Source organism: Trachypithecus francoisi, unplaced genomic scaffold, assembly GCF_009764315.1.
Source record: "Trachypithecus francoisi isolate TF-2019V2 unplaced genomic scaffold, Tfra_2.0 Lachesis_group17, whole genome shotgun sequence".
Lineage (NCBI taxonomy): Eukaryota > Metazoa > Chordata > Mammalia > Primates > Cercopithecidae > Trachypithecus > Trachypithecus francoisi.
This window is the reverse complement of record NW_022681462.1, coordinates 83099220-83117379: the sequence shown is the minus strand read 5'-3', so window position 1 is coordinate 83117379 and position 18160 is coordinate 83099220. Positions and strand designations below refer to the sequence as shown.

Genomic DNA, 18160 nt, shown 5'->3' with positions numbered 1-18160 from the left:
GGCAGGCCTCCATACTGCTTCTTCAAGGGAGCATAGTTTGAGAATCATGGAATTTCTGAAAGTTCTTCCAGGTCCTAAAAGTCATAATGTCTAAGCTTCTTGCCCCAGGGCTAAATGAGAACAGAAACACTTCGTTCAAAGAACCAGGAGCTAAAAAGCAAAGTCCCTGTTTCCGGGTTGCAGGGAACCCAGGAGTGCGGCGACTGACTGAGAGAGAACAGCCCCATTCCTGAATTTCCACCCCAAACACAACATTCCACGCACAGGGGTAAGTGCCTCTCCTCCCAGACCTCAGACAGGCTACCCTTTCTCCGGGCTCTTCCGGGAAAGTAGTTTCTGCCTTCCTGGATCCCAGAGGAAATGAAAACAATCAAGCAGCCAGAACCCCCACCCTGTTCTGCACTTTTTCCTTTTTTTTTTTTTTTGGAGATGGCGTCTCACTCTGTCGCCCGGGCTGGAGTGCAGTGGCGCGATCTCGCCTCGTTGCAACCTCCACCTGCTGGGTTCAAGCAATTCCCCGGCCTCAGCCTCTCGAGTAGCTGGGACTACAGGCACACACCACCACACCTGGCTAGTTTTTTGTATTTTTTGTATATATATATATATATATTTAAGACAGAGTTTCGCTCTTGTCATCCAGGCTAGAGTGCGTGGTGTGATCTCCGCTCACTGCAATCTCTGCATCCCAGGTTCAAGTCATTCTCCTGCCTCAGCCTCCCGAGTAGATGGGATTATAGGCGCCTGCCACCATACCCGGCTAATTTTTTGTATTTTTAGTACAAACGGGGTTCTGCCATGTTGGCCAGGCTGGTCTTGAACTCCTGATCTTAGGTGATCCGCCTGCCTCAGCCTCCCAAAGTGCTGGGATTACAGGCGTGAGCCACCGCGCCTGGCTAATTTTTTGTATTTTTGGTAGAGACGGGGTTTTACCAAGCTAGCCAGGCTGGTCTCGAACTCCTGACCTCCTTGCAGCTTCCCAAAGTGCTGAGATTACAGGCGTGAGCCACCGCGCCTGGCCTCTGTTCTGCACTTTCTCTAGAGAAAGCTCTCACACAAAGGCAAACAGATGAACAGGGCCGCCTTCCCCTGGAGGCCTGGGGTAAAGACGAAATGAGAGCTGAGTTCACGTGAAGTGCCCCACGTGGTGGCAGTTTCTTCTCTTTTCCTGTGCAGCTAGGTCACCACCCACTTCTCTTTGTACCCCGTTCTCTACTAATCAAACATACAAGACAGCTCAAAAATTGTGCGTGGCGAGTTGATTTTCCTCCTCACTCTTTCAGCCTCCATTTTCTCACCTCTCTGCATGTCTGAAGCCCTCCATGGGCTGTTCCCACCTCCCCGACCCCTACAGAAGCTTCTCTGAAAAGTCACCAGCTCCTTCCAGGTTGTCCAATGCCATGGGCATGTCTCAATAAATTCAGCTTTCCCTAGGGCTGGGCAGCCACCCTCCGGGAAAACCCCTTGCTTCCCCAGATATCGCTCTGTCCTGCCTTCTCCCTCAGTCCGCGCTGCCTGCCACTCCTCCTCTCCATGTGACCCACAAATGTCGGGGTTTTCATGGACACGATTCTGAGACTTCATCTCTCCTCCCTCTCCCCTTGCTGAGCCCTTAAGTTCCCATGGATTTAAATGCCAGGGTTCTGCGCTCAACTCCCACCTCTGTCACCCGTACTTCCCTACGGCCCAGACTCCAGGCACCTGGCGTCTCACACGAAGCCCTGGATTCCCACCTATCCCAAACCTCATCCTCCCCTGGGTCTTCCCATCTGAGCAAATAGCACAACCATTACCAGGTGTTCAGGCCAGACCCCTAGGAGTCCTCCTTGAGTCCACCAGTTCCCCTCCCTTCCGGTCAAGCCCTAGCGATTCTAGCTCCAAAATACACCCCAAAGCTCTCCTCTGTCTCCATTGCTGCCTCTCAAACACACATCAAATCCTTTCTGTACACAGAAACCTTCTATGGCTGCTCAGTATTGTCAGAAGTAAGCCAGCTTTTGGGCAGACCCTGCAGGGCCCTGATGTGTGGAGCCCCGTCTGCCTCTCCGGCTGCATCTGGCCCTTTCTCCTTTGCCATTTCACCCTAGCACACAGTTTGCCAAACAAGTGAAGCCAAGGCCTTGCTGGTGCTGTTTCCTCTGCCCAGAACACTCTCCCCCACCCCACCCCCCACAGAGCCGGCTCTTCAGTTTCTTCAGATCTTAACTGAAATGCCACCTCCTCCAAGAAGCCTTTCTTGACCACCCCAACTAAAGTAGGCCTCTGCTATCTTCTATTTCAGCCCCTTGTTTCTTTATGTTGTGCCTGTCTCCCCCATCAGAATGTCAGCTCCATGAGGGCAGGAACCATACATGCCCACGGCCTAGTACACAGCCAGGTATACAGTAAGTGTTCAGTAAGCATCTGCTGAAGGAGCAGATGAACCAGTCATCACTGCCTAGAGATTAAGTGGTTCCCAGTAAGTTCTAAGGGTTAGCCTGAAGGGGAAACTGAGGCCCTTCACTTCTGCTTTTCCAGTTCTGCAGGAGAGGCTGGGGCTCAGGCCAGAAGGCGCCTCACCTCCCTTTTCCAGCGTGCCAGCCACTCGTCCCGCTTGCGCTTGCTGATGTAGTAGGGGTCCCCCGCCTGGAAGGTGTGCCTCGGCATGGGCCGCTGACGGAGGCTGGACTCCCAGCCCAAGCCACCCCGCAGCCGGCCCCGGGAGCCCTACGACAGAGAGACAGATATTAGGGCATTAGGGTGGGAACTGACAGACCCAAAAGTGGACACTGGCTCCTGGCCAGAGAGGGCACCCCTGGGAGTGCTGGGCAGACCCTGTGTGGGCTTGAGGAGCGAGGGACATGTGTGGTGGGGGTGGAGGGCACATGGACACAGCCACAGGCCACGAAGGGAGGTGCCTGGCCTCTGGAGGGGGATGAGCCGGCTGCCTTGTTGGGGGACTTCCAACCTCCACACCCACTTCCTCTCCTTCCCACAGAGGGATGTGTAAAGGAGGAGGAGGGGCCCACCCTCCACCCCCTCACACACCCTCGCCACCCGTGTCCTCCTTCTAGAATCAGGATCCACAGAGCCCCTGGGGGTGGAACACTTGCCTCCATTTTCATGGATTCGATGTTGGTCTCCTTCTGTTCTTTGCCTGTGGAGAGGGAAGAACAAAGGGACCAGTTCGTTGGTCGGCAGAACTACTGGAGTGGCTCATAGGCCCCACCTTGTGCCTGGGGTCCCTGCCACAGGGGATGGGGGTCCTCTGGCCGTTTAGCTGTTCATGAGTTAAATATGATGGCCCACCACATGCCAGGCACAGTGCTGACCCTGAGGACCCAGCAGGGCCTAGGGCAGAGAAAGAACTTGGGCAGGGGCAGGCCTTGAGGCCCAGGCAAGAGGGAACACAAGGAAAGTCAGAGCTGGGTTTCTGGCCTGTTGACTCTGTCTCAGGTACACAGAAGGGGACTGAAAATACCCCCATTCTGCTGCTCCCAGTCAAGAGACCTCCTTCCCCAGAGGAGAAGCAGGAAGGCAGAAGGGGTGTGGAAAGTGGAGGGGGTGCAGGAAGGCCTGGGCCGGAGGGCCAGTCTGAGCCGCCTCCCTGGCCCTGCAAGGGAGTGTTTGCAAAGAGGCCTTCTGGGCATAAGGGCATGTACTGGGGGGCGGTGGGTACCGGGCCAACTGGAACAAGACCCCGGTGAAGCAACTTCCTCTCTACGAGACTCAGTTTCCTCATCTGGAAAATAAGGATGCTGGATGCGATTTCCAAGGTCCGCCTGCAGGTCCAAATATTATGATTCTATTACTAATCTCATTCTCTGTCCCTCCACTCCCTGCCCCATCCTCAGGCCCCAGAGCACAGCCTTTAATCTAGAAGACTTGAGTTTGGATTCCAGTGTGACCTCTGTAACCTCTCCTGGCCTGTTTTCCCACTGAATCAAGATAGATAAATGTTCTAAAATCATTAGGTTATGATGAGCATTAAGTGCCTAGCATGGGGCCTGGCATACTGTAGGTGTTCAATACATGTTAGTGTGGTATTGTGGCCCTGATTCCAGGTCCTGGCAGGGAAGTCTCAACTTCCTATTGAGACCCTGCCCTCTCTCGGTGCTTCTCCAGGCCCCCAGCATGAGGGGAGCTGCGTTCCTCCCAAGCATCCCCCTATACTCCCCACCAGGTCCTCACCACCCTTTCCAGGCACCCTTCCAGGCCCAGCGCCCTGCAGGCTGCGGGGCTGACTGATTCTGCCTCCCCTAGCTTCTTGCTGGAGGTGGGGAAGTGAGCCCTCCTTCCACCTGGGCCCCTGAGCGTCTTTGTCGGGAGCCGAGAGCGTATGGGGCCTGGACCCACTGCAGGAAGGTCACTAAGTGGCTCATGGTAGCTTGGGGTGGGGGGAGACAAAGAGCTTGAAACGGAAAAAACAGCCCCGACTTCATCTCCTGGCTGTGAAGCGGAAGCCAGCCAGTGTTCACGCCGCGGGTCCTCAGCCGGGAGGCCACTCCCTTCCCTCGTGACAGGAGGGTCCTGGACTGGGTTTGGGCTGCCCCCCGGGCGCCCAAGACAGCGCTGTCCTCAGTGGTTCTGTCCCGGGTGACAGCGACTCCCGCTAGCTAGGCCCGGGAGCACCGGGGGAGGGAGGCAGGAGCGCCGCCGTGGGTGCGGGCCTGGCGCCGGGCTCATCCCGCGGGGGCCTCGTGGGCGGGGACGGGGCGTCTGTCGCGGGCACCTGTGCGCGTGGGCGGGCGCGCACTCGCCAGCGCTTTGTTCGTGACCGGCCTTTTAAGGGCTGTCTCAACTGTCTTGTCTGGCTCTGCCTCCCTGTTTCCTTTCCGTCCTCTCTCCCACCACAGCCAGCTCCGCACCTTTCTCGCAGGGCCCCCTCCAGTCTGTCCGGGGCCTCCCGGCTCCCAGGCCAAGGCTTCCCCCTCCTCCCAGACCTGGTCGCTCTGCCCGGCGAGGCTCCGGGCTCCCAGCAGGGGGCGCCTGCCCGCGATCAGGTGGCGGCCGGGGAGGGGGCGCCTGGCGGTCCCGGCTGACACTGACCCGGCGAGGCTCCGGGGCTCGCGGTGGTGCTGGGAACTGCTGTGTCAGCCCTGCGGCTGGGGCGGGGAGTGAAGGACCCCCGGGCTGGCTCTGGGACCTGGACTTGGGGCTCCTGACTGCATTCTCTCCCCAGCCTGCTTTAGAACCCCTAAGGTTTCCTACCTGGGACCCACCATGGCATTTAATTACTTTTACGGATATTTATTCATTAGAATATTAGAAAATCAGGGTTGAAAGGCTTTCCCGAGTACTTGTTCAGCACTTAAATTTTGCAGAAAGCTGAGACCTGGCGGGTGGAGTGACTTAAGGCCAGAGCTGAGATGAGCTTTCAGGGGTCCGGATGCCCCGGCCAGCTCCCTCTCCGCTGCACCACTACTGTTATTTCTCGATGTGACCCCTTCCTAATTTCCCAGCCCCCAGGTTCCCCAAAACAGAACGATTTTTCCTTATGCAGTTTCCAATTGGCTTCTTTCTGGAATTTTCTCCCTGACGACTCTGCGCATGCCCACTTGAGTGATCACACACACACACACACACACACACACACACACACACGCTTTCCAGCCTGGCCCAGCCGCCTCGGAATGCGGCACTTGTCGTGAGTCAGGGAGGGTCAGCTGCTCTCTCAGTACGGCCTATGCAGCCCAACTGCTCCTGGCCCAGGCCCAGGGTCACCACCAGGGCCAGGTGGCTGTGTCCTTCCAGTGTGGCCCTGGCAGGCCGAACATGACCCTAGTGCATCTCAGGACCTGGGGGCAGGGCAGGCCAGGGTGCTTCTAACACTCGCCTCTTAGTCTGAGCTATACTCAGCCAGAGGACACCCAAGTTCTCTTTAAAATGAACTCAAATCTCCACGACCAGGCTGTAGCCAGGTTTACCTCAGAGGGCAGTCACTGGCCTGAAAAGGGGCCCTGTGCTCAGTCTGAGCAGAGAGGGGCTTTGTGCTGACCCTAATCCAGTCTCACCAGTTGCATAATCTTGGGTAAGTAATTTAACCTTTCTGAAGCTTCAGTCTCCCCATCTGAAAAACAGGAATGATAAGAGTCTTCCAGGCTGGGTGCGGTGGCTCATACGTGTAATCCCAGCACTTTGGAAGGCCGAGGTGGGCGGATCACCTATAAGATCAGGAGTCTGAGACCAGCCTGGCCAACATGGCGAAACCCTGTCTCTACTAAATTTACAAAAATTAGCAGGGCAAGGTGGTGGGCGCCTGTAATCCCAGCTACTTGGGAGGCTGAGGCAGGAGAATTACTTGAACCTGGGAGGGGGAGGCTGCAGTAAGCCAAGATCGTGCCACTGCACTCCAGCTTGGGTGACAGAGTGAATGAGACTCTGTCTCAAAAAAAAAAAAAAGTCTTCCTCCCATGATCACACATGGGGCATAATACACAGCAGAGCTTCTGAAACTTTCATATGCATGGGAAGCATGAGGGCCTCTTTAAAATCCAGATTCTGATCCAGCAGGTCTTCAGCAGAGCCTGGAATTCTGCATTTCTAAATCCCTGGGTGCTGCCAACGCTGCTGGTCTATGGACCACCGTGAGTAGCAAGGAGAGAGAATGTCCAATACAGTCAATACTCAGTAAGGGAAAGCCACATTGCCACTGCCACCATCATCATGATGGCTTTAATGCTGGCGGGGGCAGGAGCAGACCCGAGACAAGCATGGGCCTGTCGGATGTTGGCTCCTGTCCCTATCACTCATCTCAACATCTCCCCTCTTCCTGATTCTTTCTCCTGGCTGTACTTTCAGCACGTGCTCAGGCTACAAGAAATGCTGCCTTAAAAAGCCTGTTGCTGCTGTACAGGAGCTCATGAAAGGGGTTCCAGGAGAGCGTCCCCTGAAGAGAGACCTGGAATAACGGGAACTGAAAGGAGACCACGGCCGAGCCACATCCTCTCCCGGGCCTTAGTCTCCTTCCTCATCTGAATCAACCAGCTGAGCATGTGTTCTATGTCAGCTGACTGCTGGAACCGTGACCGAGCCTCCACAGCCTGATTAAGTCATTGCCCGTTGCACACTGGCAAAGCCTAGGCCACTGCCCACCCCACTAGGTAACATCTCACCAATTTCAGCTTCCAGGCAGTGCACAGTGGCCTTCAGGGATCCTACTAGCTCTGATCCCTGCCAGAATCTATACTTCCTGGGATAGCTGGGGCCACACCAGAGTGCACCAAGGCCAAAGTTTGGTATTTTTGGTTTTTTTTTTGAAATGGAGTCTCACTCTATTGCCCAGGCTGGAGTGCAGTGGTGCAATCTTGGCTTACTGCAACGTCTGCCTCCTGGGTTTAAGTGATTCTCCTGTCTCAGACTTCCGAGTAGCTGGGACTACAGGCATGCACCACCATGCATGCAAAAATAAGCTCCGCTAATTTTTTTTTGTATGTTTAGTAGAGACGAGGTGTTCACTGTGTTGCCCTGGCTGGTCTCAAACTCCTGACCTCAAGTCATCTGCCCGCCTGGGCCTCCCAAAGTGCTAGGATTATCAGCATGAGCCACTGCGCCCAGCCTCAAGGCCAAATTTTGGAGGTCAAGGAGACTTAAAGAGTTTTTGCCTACCATGCTCAGCACTAAGATTCTAAGGAAGATCCCCCTGTCTGAAAGTCCCAGACCCAGGAATCATCCTTGACAGCATCTCTCCCTCACCTCTCATGTCCCTGGCATTTGTCCCCTCCCTTCATCTCTGCTGCCATCCTGCTCATCAGCCCCTCCGATGCCATCCTGCTTCCCAGCTCCTCCATTCCATCCCAGGAACCAGATGACATAGTAAGCTTTTCAAATTGCAAAGCTGATTACATCACATATACACACTGTCTGCCCCGCCCCCACCCCCACCTCCGCACCCCACCCCCGCCCCCAGCCCCAGCAGCCACCTTGAAGGCCTGGCCTGTCTGCCCCAGCACTTTCCACACCCTTCTCCTTTGCTCTCTACACTCTAGCCTTGTGACATCTGTCAGTTTGCTGGGTGCCCTGCTCCCTCCCACCTGGGAGCCTTCTTCCCTGTTCTCACTCTCTTCCTCTACCCCTCACCCAATGGACTCCCTCGCCCTTCAGCTAAGGCTGGACAGCCCAGACCAACTCAGGTTCTTCATTGCAGTTCCCCTGAACATGTTTCACTTCCCTTAGAGCGCTTATCTCCATGTGTAATCCCATCTTTTTTTTTTTTTTGAGGCGGAGTCTCGCTCTGTCGCCCGGACTGGAGTGCAGTGGCCGGATCTCAGCTCACTGCAAGCTCCGCCTCCCGGGTTTACGCCATTCTCCTGCCTCAGGCTCCCGAGTAGCTGGGACAACAGGCGCCCGCCACCTCGCCCGGCTAGTTTTTGTATTTTTAGTAGAGACGGGGTTTAACCGTGTTAGCCAGGATGGTCTCGATCTCCTGACCTCGTGATCCGCCCGTCTCGGCCTCCCAAAGTGCTGGGATTACAGGCTTGAGCCACCACGCCCGGCCAATCCCATCTTTTTAAGCATGGATTTATCATTAATGTCTGTCTCTCCAGCTGACTGTGAGGTCCTTGAGGGCAAGAACCAGGTTTTTGTTCATAACAGTTTCCCTAGTCCCTGGTATGGATCCTAGCACACCCTGAATGGGTGTTTTAAGAAACACCTGTTGACTGACCGATGCAGGAGCCCTTGAGAACAACTAGAAACGGAAGCAGGGAAATCCCAAAGTGAAAACAAACCCTCAAGACCAGGGAACAGCTTTGGGGCTATGGCTCCATGCTGCAGGGCAGGAAGGAATGCCATGACCCTGGGTAGCAGCTTGGCAGGAGTCATCGTGGGGTCATGGGAAGCGAAGTCAACTGCACTCAGCCCGTGGGGAACACCACATTTGGAAGGGCAAGGCTGATGGGTTCTCTCACACACCTGGCATTGTTAATGGGAAGAATGGTGTCTTCTCCCTTTCCTCATCTGTTTCACTCCTCTCAGGCCCTTTCCACTCCCAGGAAGTATCAGACAGTTCAGGACCTGTCTCTGCACCAAGCCCCATTCCAGGACAGCAGAAAATAGTAGAAAGGCACAAGACTAGGATTGAATGAGCCCTGGATCTGCCACTTAAGGTTTGGGCTCCATGAGCAAGTCACATCATCGCTTTAAGCCTCAATATTTTTCTCCTGAAAATGAGGATAATCATATCTCTTGAATAAGATTGTTAGAGGAGTAAATAAAACAACTAATACAGATTCCCTCTGTAGTGTTCTGCACCTAGTGGGAGCATCATACATATTTTTTGAATAATAAATGAATAAAAGCTTCTTAATAAGTTTGGAAATTTGTATTCTGGTTCTCTATCCTGCATGAACATTAGGTTGGATCCATGCAAAATAAGTTACGCCAATTAATCAATTTACTCATTCCATCATACACGCTTGGAAGGAAGACTTTTTGAAATTAAAATGCACATATGCAAAACAACCTGGCAGGGCCCTGGGAGGATCAAATGTGATAATGTATGAGAAAGCGCTTTGTAAACTGTGAAGCCCTGTACAAATGCTAGTTGTCCTCATTACTAACATGTTTACAGCTCGGTTGGCCCTGAAATTGCTGGCTTAACCTGAAAGAGAAAAGTGGGCAACTTTCCAGGCTTCCAGGGTTAGGCCAAAAAGTCCCCAGATGAAGAGGCCTGGACTGGGCAGTACACAGAATACCCTCACCCAGCCCCCTCCCCACGCCACTGTCACAACCAAATTTCCAGTCGAGTCAGCCCAACTAGGGTGGGCTTAGGACCTCTGCACTCAGGGAGGCAAACAGGGTATCTGCTGCCCTTGAGTACCCAGGCCATGGGCTACAAATACAGCAATCCCCAGGAGCTGCAGGGCACATGGGAGAGTGAGCAGGCCAGGCAGAGCTGCAGAAAACTAAGGCCCACAACCAGCCACAGAAGGCGATGGAAGGACAGCCATTATTCCAGTCTAGCAATCGCTGGCGTTATGAAAGCCCACTGTTGCCAGATCTAGCTTTTTTTTTTTTTTTTTTCCCAATGAGAAGCCAAAACTCCAGATTTTTATGTGAAATTTTTTGATTTTTAAATACTGGCAACTAATTTTTTAAATGTTTAAAACACTCTATGGGCCAAATAAAACATATGTGCAGGCTGCATCCAGCCAGTAGCCTCCAGGCCATAGCCTTGGCAAGCAGACCTTTAGCCATGACCCAGCCCATCCTTCCTGGGACCTGCTGGAGACCCAAGTCCCTGACTCTCAGGGTATGCTGGTGGGCCCAGAAGAGGCTGCCCCTGGTGCTGAGGACTCACCCGCTTCTGCAGGTGCTCCTCGGCCCTCCTTGGGGGTGCAGCAGCCATTTTCCACTGCTCTTGAGGCTTCAGGCAGGGTCTCAGCTGCACCCTCTCCCTCTGCTGGGGCCCCGCCCTTCTGCCCCCCAGCAGGGCTCCCCTCCTCTGGCTGGGGCTCACTCCGCTTCTCCAAGTCCCCGTTGGGTAACAGCTCTGAGGGGCCTGAGTCCTGGGCCATGGATGGGGACTTGGAGGTCACCGCAGGGTCCTTTGGCGTGTCACTGCTTTCCACCTGCAAATAGAAGAAAGATATACAAAAGGAGGGTTAGATCAGTAGGCTTAGCCTGTTTCGGATTATTGACCGCTCTGAAATTCTAGAGAAGGTTATGCGCTTTCTGTCCAGAAATTGTGTTCATATAAATCTTCAAGCAAACAGATACATTCACAATTTTGCTTTCTACATCAAAAGATTCATGGGCTTGACCCCTTGAAATCATGGGTCTGTGGACTCCAGCTTAAGAAACAGGAAAAGAATCCAAGCAGGTTTGCCAGCCTGGTTGCACTTCTCAAGGGATCTGTACCCCCACCCCACCACCACTCACTGAGGCTACATAGGATGTCCAAGCCATCTCTGCAGCCCCTGTTCAAAAAGAAATGCTCTGGCCAGGCGTGGTGGCTCACACCTGTAATCCCAGCACTTTGGGAGGCCGAGGTGGGTGGATCACCTGAGGTCAGGAGTTTAAGACCAGCCTGATCAATGTGGAGAAACCCCATCTCTACTAAAAATACAAAGTTGTCGGGGATGGTGGTGGGCGCCTGTAATCCCAGGTACTCAGGAAGCAGGAGAACCGCTTGAACCTGGGAGGCAGAGGTTGCGGTGAGCGGAGATCGTGCCATTGCACTCCAGCCTGGGCAACAAGAACAAAACTCCGCCTCAAAAAAAAAAAAAAAAAAGGCTCCTTGTGCCACCCATAATCCAATAAGAATCTCCCTCCTCCAGAAGGTTGCAGTGCCACCAGATCAAGTCTGGGACTCAGTCTGGTCTGACTTCTGTGGTCAGTGCTCTCCCAGCTTTCCTCTTGATCTCTTGAGGCATGAGAGTCGAAGGAGGCCCCCTAGAAAAGCATTCTGTGGGCTCATAGCCTAGTACAGCCTTCTCCCTTGGCCTGGGCCGTCCCAGATTCTTTTAGGCACTCAGACTCAGAAGAGCAAAGGCTCTGGCAAACAATTTTCAGGCTCTGCAACAACCCTTCCTGAGCACTGGGGTCTCTCATTCCCTTCAAGGGATATCATTTCTTTATCCCCTAGAGTCTAAGAACTGAACTCACTAAGGTTCCAGGTAATAAAAATCAAATAAAGAATAATCCTGGCTGTCTGTGTGTATCACTGCACAGTGGACAAAGCTCCTCACTTATTACCTCCTCAGAGTTTCTCAGCCTCCCTGGGAAGCAGGTGAGGAACCTGAGGCTCTCTGAAATTTTGTGATTTGCTCCAGGTCACAGGCTTTGCAAGGACAAAGCAAGAGCAGGAGAGCCGGGTGCCTGCTGTGTGCTCTGCTGTGTGTATATATTCAGTCCTCAGTCATCCAGAGGCAAGTGGGCCAGGACACCTCAAGAAGAATGGAGGTGTCCAGCATGGGACAGGAACAGGCAGGGGTCCCCACAGCTCGACACTCTGCCACACCCACGGGCACCAGGCTGCACTCAGCAACTCCGCCGCTCTGGCTCGGCTCCTTATGCAGAACACCTACCCAGTAGAAAGGCAGGGACAGCGTCAGCTCAGCAAACCTCAGATAAGGCACTCAGCACCTCGGTTTCCCCACCTATCGGATGGAGATGACTGGTCTAGACCAATGGAGGTTTTGTCTTTCTTGTCTTTTTTTTTTTCTACTTATAAAAGTCAGACACATACATATATCATAAAAAAATCAAACTATAGCCGGGCGTAGTGGCTCATGCCTATAATCCTAGCACTTTGGGAGGCTGAGGCAGGAGGTTCACCTGACGTCAGGAGTTTGAGACCAGCCTGGCTAACATGGCAAAACCCTGTCTCTACTAAAAATTAGCTGGGCGTGGTGGCGCATGCCTGTAATCCCAGCTATTTGGGAGGCTGAGGCAGGAGAATCACTTGAACCCAGGAGGTAGAGGTTGCAGTGAGCTGAGATTGCACCACTGCACTCCAGCCTGGGCAAAAGAGTGAGACTCCATCTCAAAAAAAAAAAAAAAAAAAAAGGAAAATCAAACTATACAAAAAAATGAATAATGCTAAAAGGTTAAAGCTCCTATTTCAGCTCCCTACCCCCAAAATCTCTCCCCAGAGGTACCCATTATTAACAGTTCAGTGAGCATCCTTTCCAGACTTTTTCCTATGCATCGACAATCATGTGTAAGTTACATGTTTATACATATGTATTCATATACACACTCAGATCCAGAAATGTTTTTTTCCAAAAGGGTATCATACTAGTCGTAATGTTCTGCAACTTGCTTTTTCACTTAACAAGCAGAGTGGGCATCTCTCCATCCCAGTGCAGATGGATCTGGATGCTCCAAAATGTATGCATGCCGTTCCCTGATGGTGGGCATTTGGGCTGATTTGCTTTTTGCTGCAGTGAATACCTTTGCACTTACAGCTCTGTCCAGCTGCGTGTTTCCATGGGACGGAGTTCCAAAAGTGGTCTGGCAGGGTGAAAGGGCCTGTCCAGCTAAATGTGCAGAGATACTGCCAAATTCCCTCTAGAGTTTCCCACCACTCAAGTGCACAGCCTGAGAGAGCACTGGGTCTCCAGCCCCTCCCCTGCAGAGCCCTATTTCCAAGGCTGCTTTTGTTCTAACGGTCTAGGACTCGAACTCTGAACCCACTGTTATTTGGTGAGGAACCCCAGAGATGGCAATTAGGGACAATGGCCTTGGGAAAACAAAAACAAAAACAAAACCAGGTATGCTTTCCTCCCTGGACGGGGACCCGGGCACAGGGAGCAGCTGGAGAGGGAGCAGAAGGAACTGTAGAGCCTGCCAAGCTCCTTTCCTGCTGTGCAGGGCGGCTGGGCAGGCCTGCTTCCAGGAGGGAAGCGCCCACAGAAAGCTGCATGTGTGTACTCCTCAGCAGTTGGAGGCAGAGGGCTGCAAAGAGAGGAAGAGGAGGTGACTGGTGAAAGCGAGAAGTCCTCTGCTGTGCTTGGGGGCTTGGGCTGATGCCAGCAGAGCTGGGAAGGTCAAATCCAGGAAGGAAAGTGGACCCCTGCCTATCGCCCCTGCCTCCATCCTGTGTGTCAGGACCCTCCTCAGAACTCAGAACACCTCTCCTCCCACCCTGCTTAAGCAAAGAGGGCATTTCCAGCCTAGAATGGTCCTCCCTGGTGTAAACCTTGTCTGTCACCCTTCAAGGCTCAGTCATGAGCCCCAGCAGCCTGAAGAGTAGAGTGTACCCCTGCACTGACAGCCACCTTCCAGGGTCCAGCTGTGCCAGGTACCCCAAAGCCCCCAACATGGCACTACCACGGAGTTGTGCATGGGGTCCTGCCTGGCCAATTTGAGCTGAGAAGCTTAGGTCAAAGCCAGACTTTTGCATGGCTGCATCTTCCTTTCTCCTCATCATTTGCTGCCCTGCAGACACCTCAGATTGGGGCAGGTTCTGAGCCCCGCAAAGCTGCTGGAGGCAACTCCACTGTCACTCACTTCCTGCCTGGGACCACACAGCCTCCTCTCATGCTGGGACTCACTTCCTGTTGACTGCTGACTCCGTAGCATAGAGACCCATGAGGGCCGTAGCATAGAGACCCATGAGGGCTGACTCTGAGGCCCAACACAGCCCCAGGCTTCCGACCAACCCAGTCATTCATGCACACTAGTAAGCCCGGCCCTGGCCTCTACTCACTAGATGCCAGCACCTCTCCCCAGTCTGCAACAGCACCAGAGGCGCCATTCTCCCAGAGATGCCCTCAAAGCCAGGTGGGAGTCGGGCATGCTGGGCAGATGATGGGGGAGCAGGGCATGGTGCTCATTTCCAGCCCCAGGTTAGCTCACCAGCTGAAATCCCCACTCCCGCATCTGGTCCACACCGTCCTCTGCCCAACCATCCCCTCCTGCTCATCTGCTCGCTCAGGTTCTGGATGAGCCGATTCAGCCAACGTTCTGGGGTTAGCGGGGGCCGATGACTTCTGCCACGCTCAACCCTTAATTCATCCCACCCATCAAGAAGTCCCTCAAGCTAAGTGTGGTCCCTCACTGGGGCTCTCTGGGGCTCAGGGTAACCAGCAGGACAAAACCATCCAGAGGAAGGAACAAGGTCCCGGTCAAATGGCCTGAGGCAACTGTCCAAGTCTCTGGGGAAGAGCTGGGTGCTCACTGAAGGAGCCATTCCTGGTGAGAAGGGCAGAAACCTCAGCCTGGAAGCCCAGGAGGGAGAGGTACCCCAGCCAGGCCTGGCCTCTTCTGCCCCCAACTCCATGCCCTCCTCCCAGCCACTCTCCTCCCCTCCTTTCCCGTCTCCACAGCTTGTTGACCTCTGGAGGGCAGAGACTTTGCTTGATCCGGCTGGACTTAGCACGGAGTGGGGCACCTGACAGGTGCTCAGCCAATATTCACAATTGATTCGTGAATGGCAAAGACGAGGCTAAAACTGAGAACCTCCTGCACGCAAGCTACAGGGAGTTTCAGCTTTGCTGCCATGTCTGTTAAACAATCTGCTTTTGTTTGCTTTTATTTTGACAGTCGTCTTGAAAGGAAACACAGCACACCCCTGAGATACTCATGTTGCCCATTATCTGGGAGAGGGCTGGGTTGTGGGGTGCCGACCATCCTAGAAGGCACCACCAGCAGGTGCAGTTGCAGGTGACAATTTCCGAATGGGAAAAGCCGCAGTAAGTACCCATCACTTCTCCTCCCGTGGGTGGCCAGATGGGGGACACAGGAGGGTTGTGAATCTAGTATCATTCTAGATTTCAGTACAGATCGGTCCTATCACCCACTGTCCACCTACCCCCACCTGGCATGCCTCACTTTGGGTCTTCAAATCCTGCCCGCCACTTCCTGGGGTCCCTCCGAGTTTGCCAACCTTTGCTTTCCTTCTGGGCAGAACCCCCGCCCTTGCCTCCGGCTTTTCCTCAGTCCTCTCCTGTGAGCAGCTTTTCGAGGCAGGTTAAGGCTGTAGTTCTCAACTGGGGCAATTTTGCTACCTCCCCACCAGGACATTTTGGCATGTGTGTGAAGACATTTTTGGCCACCACATGGTTGGGGAGAAGTGCTGGCATCTAGTGAGTAGAGGCTAGGGAAGCTGCTAAACACCCCACCAGACAGAGGACACCCCCTACAACAGAGATTTAGTCCAGACAAAATGGCAATAGTGTCTTTGAAAAACCCTGGGCTGAGGGTAGGGGCAAGGACAGGAACGAACTGCCTTTATCTAAGGAACGCTTTTTTTTTTTTTTTTTTTTGAGATGGAGTTTCACTCTTGTTGCCCAGGCTGGAGTGCACAGGTGCAATCTCGGCTCACTACAACCTCCACCTCCTGGGGTCAAATGATTCTACTGCCTCAGCCTCCCAAGTAGTTGGGATTACAGGTATCCGCTACCACACTTGGCTAACTTTTAGTATTTTTGGTAAAGATGGGGTTTCACCATGTTGGCCAGGCTGGATTCAAACTCCTGACCTCAGGTAATCCACCCGCCTCAGCCTCCCAAAGTGCTGAGATTACAGGCATGAGCCACCATGCCTGGCTTAAGAAACACTTTTTTTGGCCAGGTGTGGTGGCTCACACCTATAATCCCAGCACTTTGGGAGGCCGAGGTGGGTGGATCACGAGGTCAGCAGATCGAGACCATCTTGGCTAACATGGTGAAACCCTGTCTCTACTAAAAATACAAAAAATTAGTTGGGCGTGGTGGCGGGCGTCTGTAGTCCCAGCTGCTGGGGAGGCTGAGGCAGGAGAATGGTGTGAACCCGGGAGGCAGAGCTTGCAGTGAGCCAAGATCGCGCCACTGCCCTCCAGCCTGGGCAACAGAGTGAGACTCCATTATCAAAAAAAGACAGTCTTTTTTTTTGAGACAGAGTCTCACTCTTTCACCCAGGCTGGAGTGCAGTGGCGTTATCCCAGCTCATTGCCACCAGGCCTGGCTAACTTTTGTATTTTTAGTAGAGACGTGGTTTCACCATCTTGGCCAGGCTGGTCTTGAATTTCTGACCTCGTGATCCACCCACCTCGCCCTCTCAAAGTGCTAGGATTACAGGCGTGAGCCCCCGTGCCCGGCCTAGAAACACTTTTGTAAACTTTTAAAAAACTGGGGTAAAACATACATGACATTTACCATTTTAACCCTTTTCAAGCGTACTTGAAGTACACTCTGATAAAGCCTTTACCCCCATCCATCTCCAGAACTTTTTCACAATCCCAAACAGAAACTCTACCTCCATTCAATACTAACTTCCCAGTCGCCTCTCCCCCAGTCACCACTCTTCTACTTTCTGTCTTCTAAGGAGCATTTTAAAGTCTGTGTGTGGAAGGATCTGGACCCCTCAGCCCCCTGTAGTTGGCAGGTGTGGACAGCTGCTGACCCAGCCTCGCCCTGAAGGGTGGGGGTGAACCCACCACACCCCTCACTGCTGTCCCATCCAATGCATGCCACGTTTGTTTACAAAGTGCTTTCTCACCCAATCTCCTTACACCTCATACCTCCGAATCTAATTATCTGTGTACTGTGGCCTCCTTCCTTAACTGTGAGCCTTGCCTTATTTCACATTTTTTTTTTTGAAGACGGAGTCTCGCTCTGCTGCCTGGGTGAGTGCAGCGGCGTGATCTCAGTTCACTGCAAGCTCCGCCTCCCGAGTTCAAGCGACTCTCCTGCCTTAGCCTCCCGAGTAGCTGGGATTACAGGTGCCTGCCACCACGCCTGGCTAATTTTTGTATTTTTAGTAGAGATGGGGTTTCTCCATGTTGGCCAGGCTGGTGTCAAACTCCTGACCTCAGGTGATCCGCCTGCCTCAGCCTCCCAAAGTGCTGGGATGACAGGGGGGAGCCCCCGCCCGGCTGATCTTATTTAACTTTGTGGGCCTCTCCACCTATGGCTCTCTAGTGTCCCACACAGGACTGGGCATACATATGCTTATAAAATTCATAAATGTAATTTTCATGGGGATCCTAGGGGAGCTGGAGCGATACTCGCTTTTCTCAGGCCTGCCTTGGGTCACATGCCTCTGAGCAGTAAAGCTTCCAGGATGGCCCAGTTATAGGCGAGACATCTGAAGGCCGACTCCCCCTCTGGGTTGAGTCTCAAAAAAGCGCAAGCTCACAAACGCCCCCAGGGTTTGGAGAAGGCACAGGCGGCAGTGTAGTGCCCAAGAAAGGCCGGGCAGAGGCTGCTGGCCTTCCCCTGACCAGTGCCCAACTCAAGCAAAAGCCAGAGGCAAGGCAAGGAGGAGCCCTCTGCTGTGGCCTGCCCAGCCGAAACCAATTCCCCAGCCCTGCCGCCGCCTCCTCTTCCCCCTTTGCCCAAAGTCTGGGCCAGACCCAGACCTCCTGCCCCTCCTTCACTCCAGGCAAAGCCTTGCCTCCCAGGGTGGGGCAAAGTCTGAAACTCCTAATAGGGGGAAGTGATTTTTTTCGTTTAAGAGACAGGGTCTCGCTTTGTCACTCAGGTTGGAGTGCAATGGCACAATCACAGCTCACTGTGGCCTTGAATTCCTGGGTTCAAGCAACCTTCCTGCCTCAGTGTCACTAGTACCAGGGACTACAGGTGCCTGCCACCATGCCTAATTTTTTATGTTTACGGAAGTAATTTTAAAAAATTTTTTTCGAGACAAGGTCTCACTCTGCTGCCCAGGCTGGAGTGCAGGGGTGTGACCATAGCCCCCTGCAGCCTCAAATTCAACGATTTTCCTATCTCAGCCTCCCAAGGAGCTGGGACCACTG

General features: G+C 53.5%; 1 protein-coding gene across 8 annotated transcripts in view; it reads right to left on the bottom strand.

Annotated features, from left to right (window-relative positions):
- The window catches only part of DNMT3A (DNA methyltransferase 3 alpha), a 112193-nt gene that overhangs the window by 42500 nt on the left and 51533 nt on the right, over positions 1-18160 (bottom strand). For 7 of the 8 annotated variants that reach the window (XR_004428464.1, XR_004428465.1, XM_033176377.1 and 4 more), the window contains 3 exons: positions 10277-10547; positions 3090-3133; positions 2557-2703 (listed from right to left, as the gene is read on the bottom strand). Coding sequence is in view for 6 of the 8 variants with exons in the window: in XM_033176377.1 (XP_033032268.1) it covers positions 2557-2703; positions 3090-3133; positions 10277-10547 (462 nt within the window). In the remaining 2 variants the exon portion in view is untranslated. Of the gene's footprint in view, positions 1-2556; positions 2704-3089; positions 3134-3655; positions 3745-10276; positions 10548-18160 lie in introns of those variants that run through there. The other variant, XM_033176380.1, reaches the window with a different exon arrangement.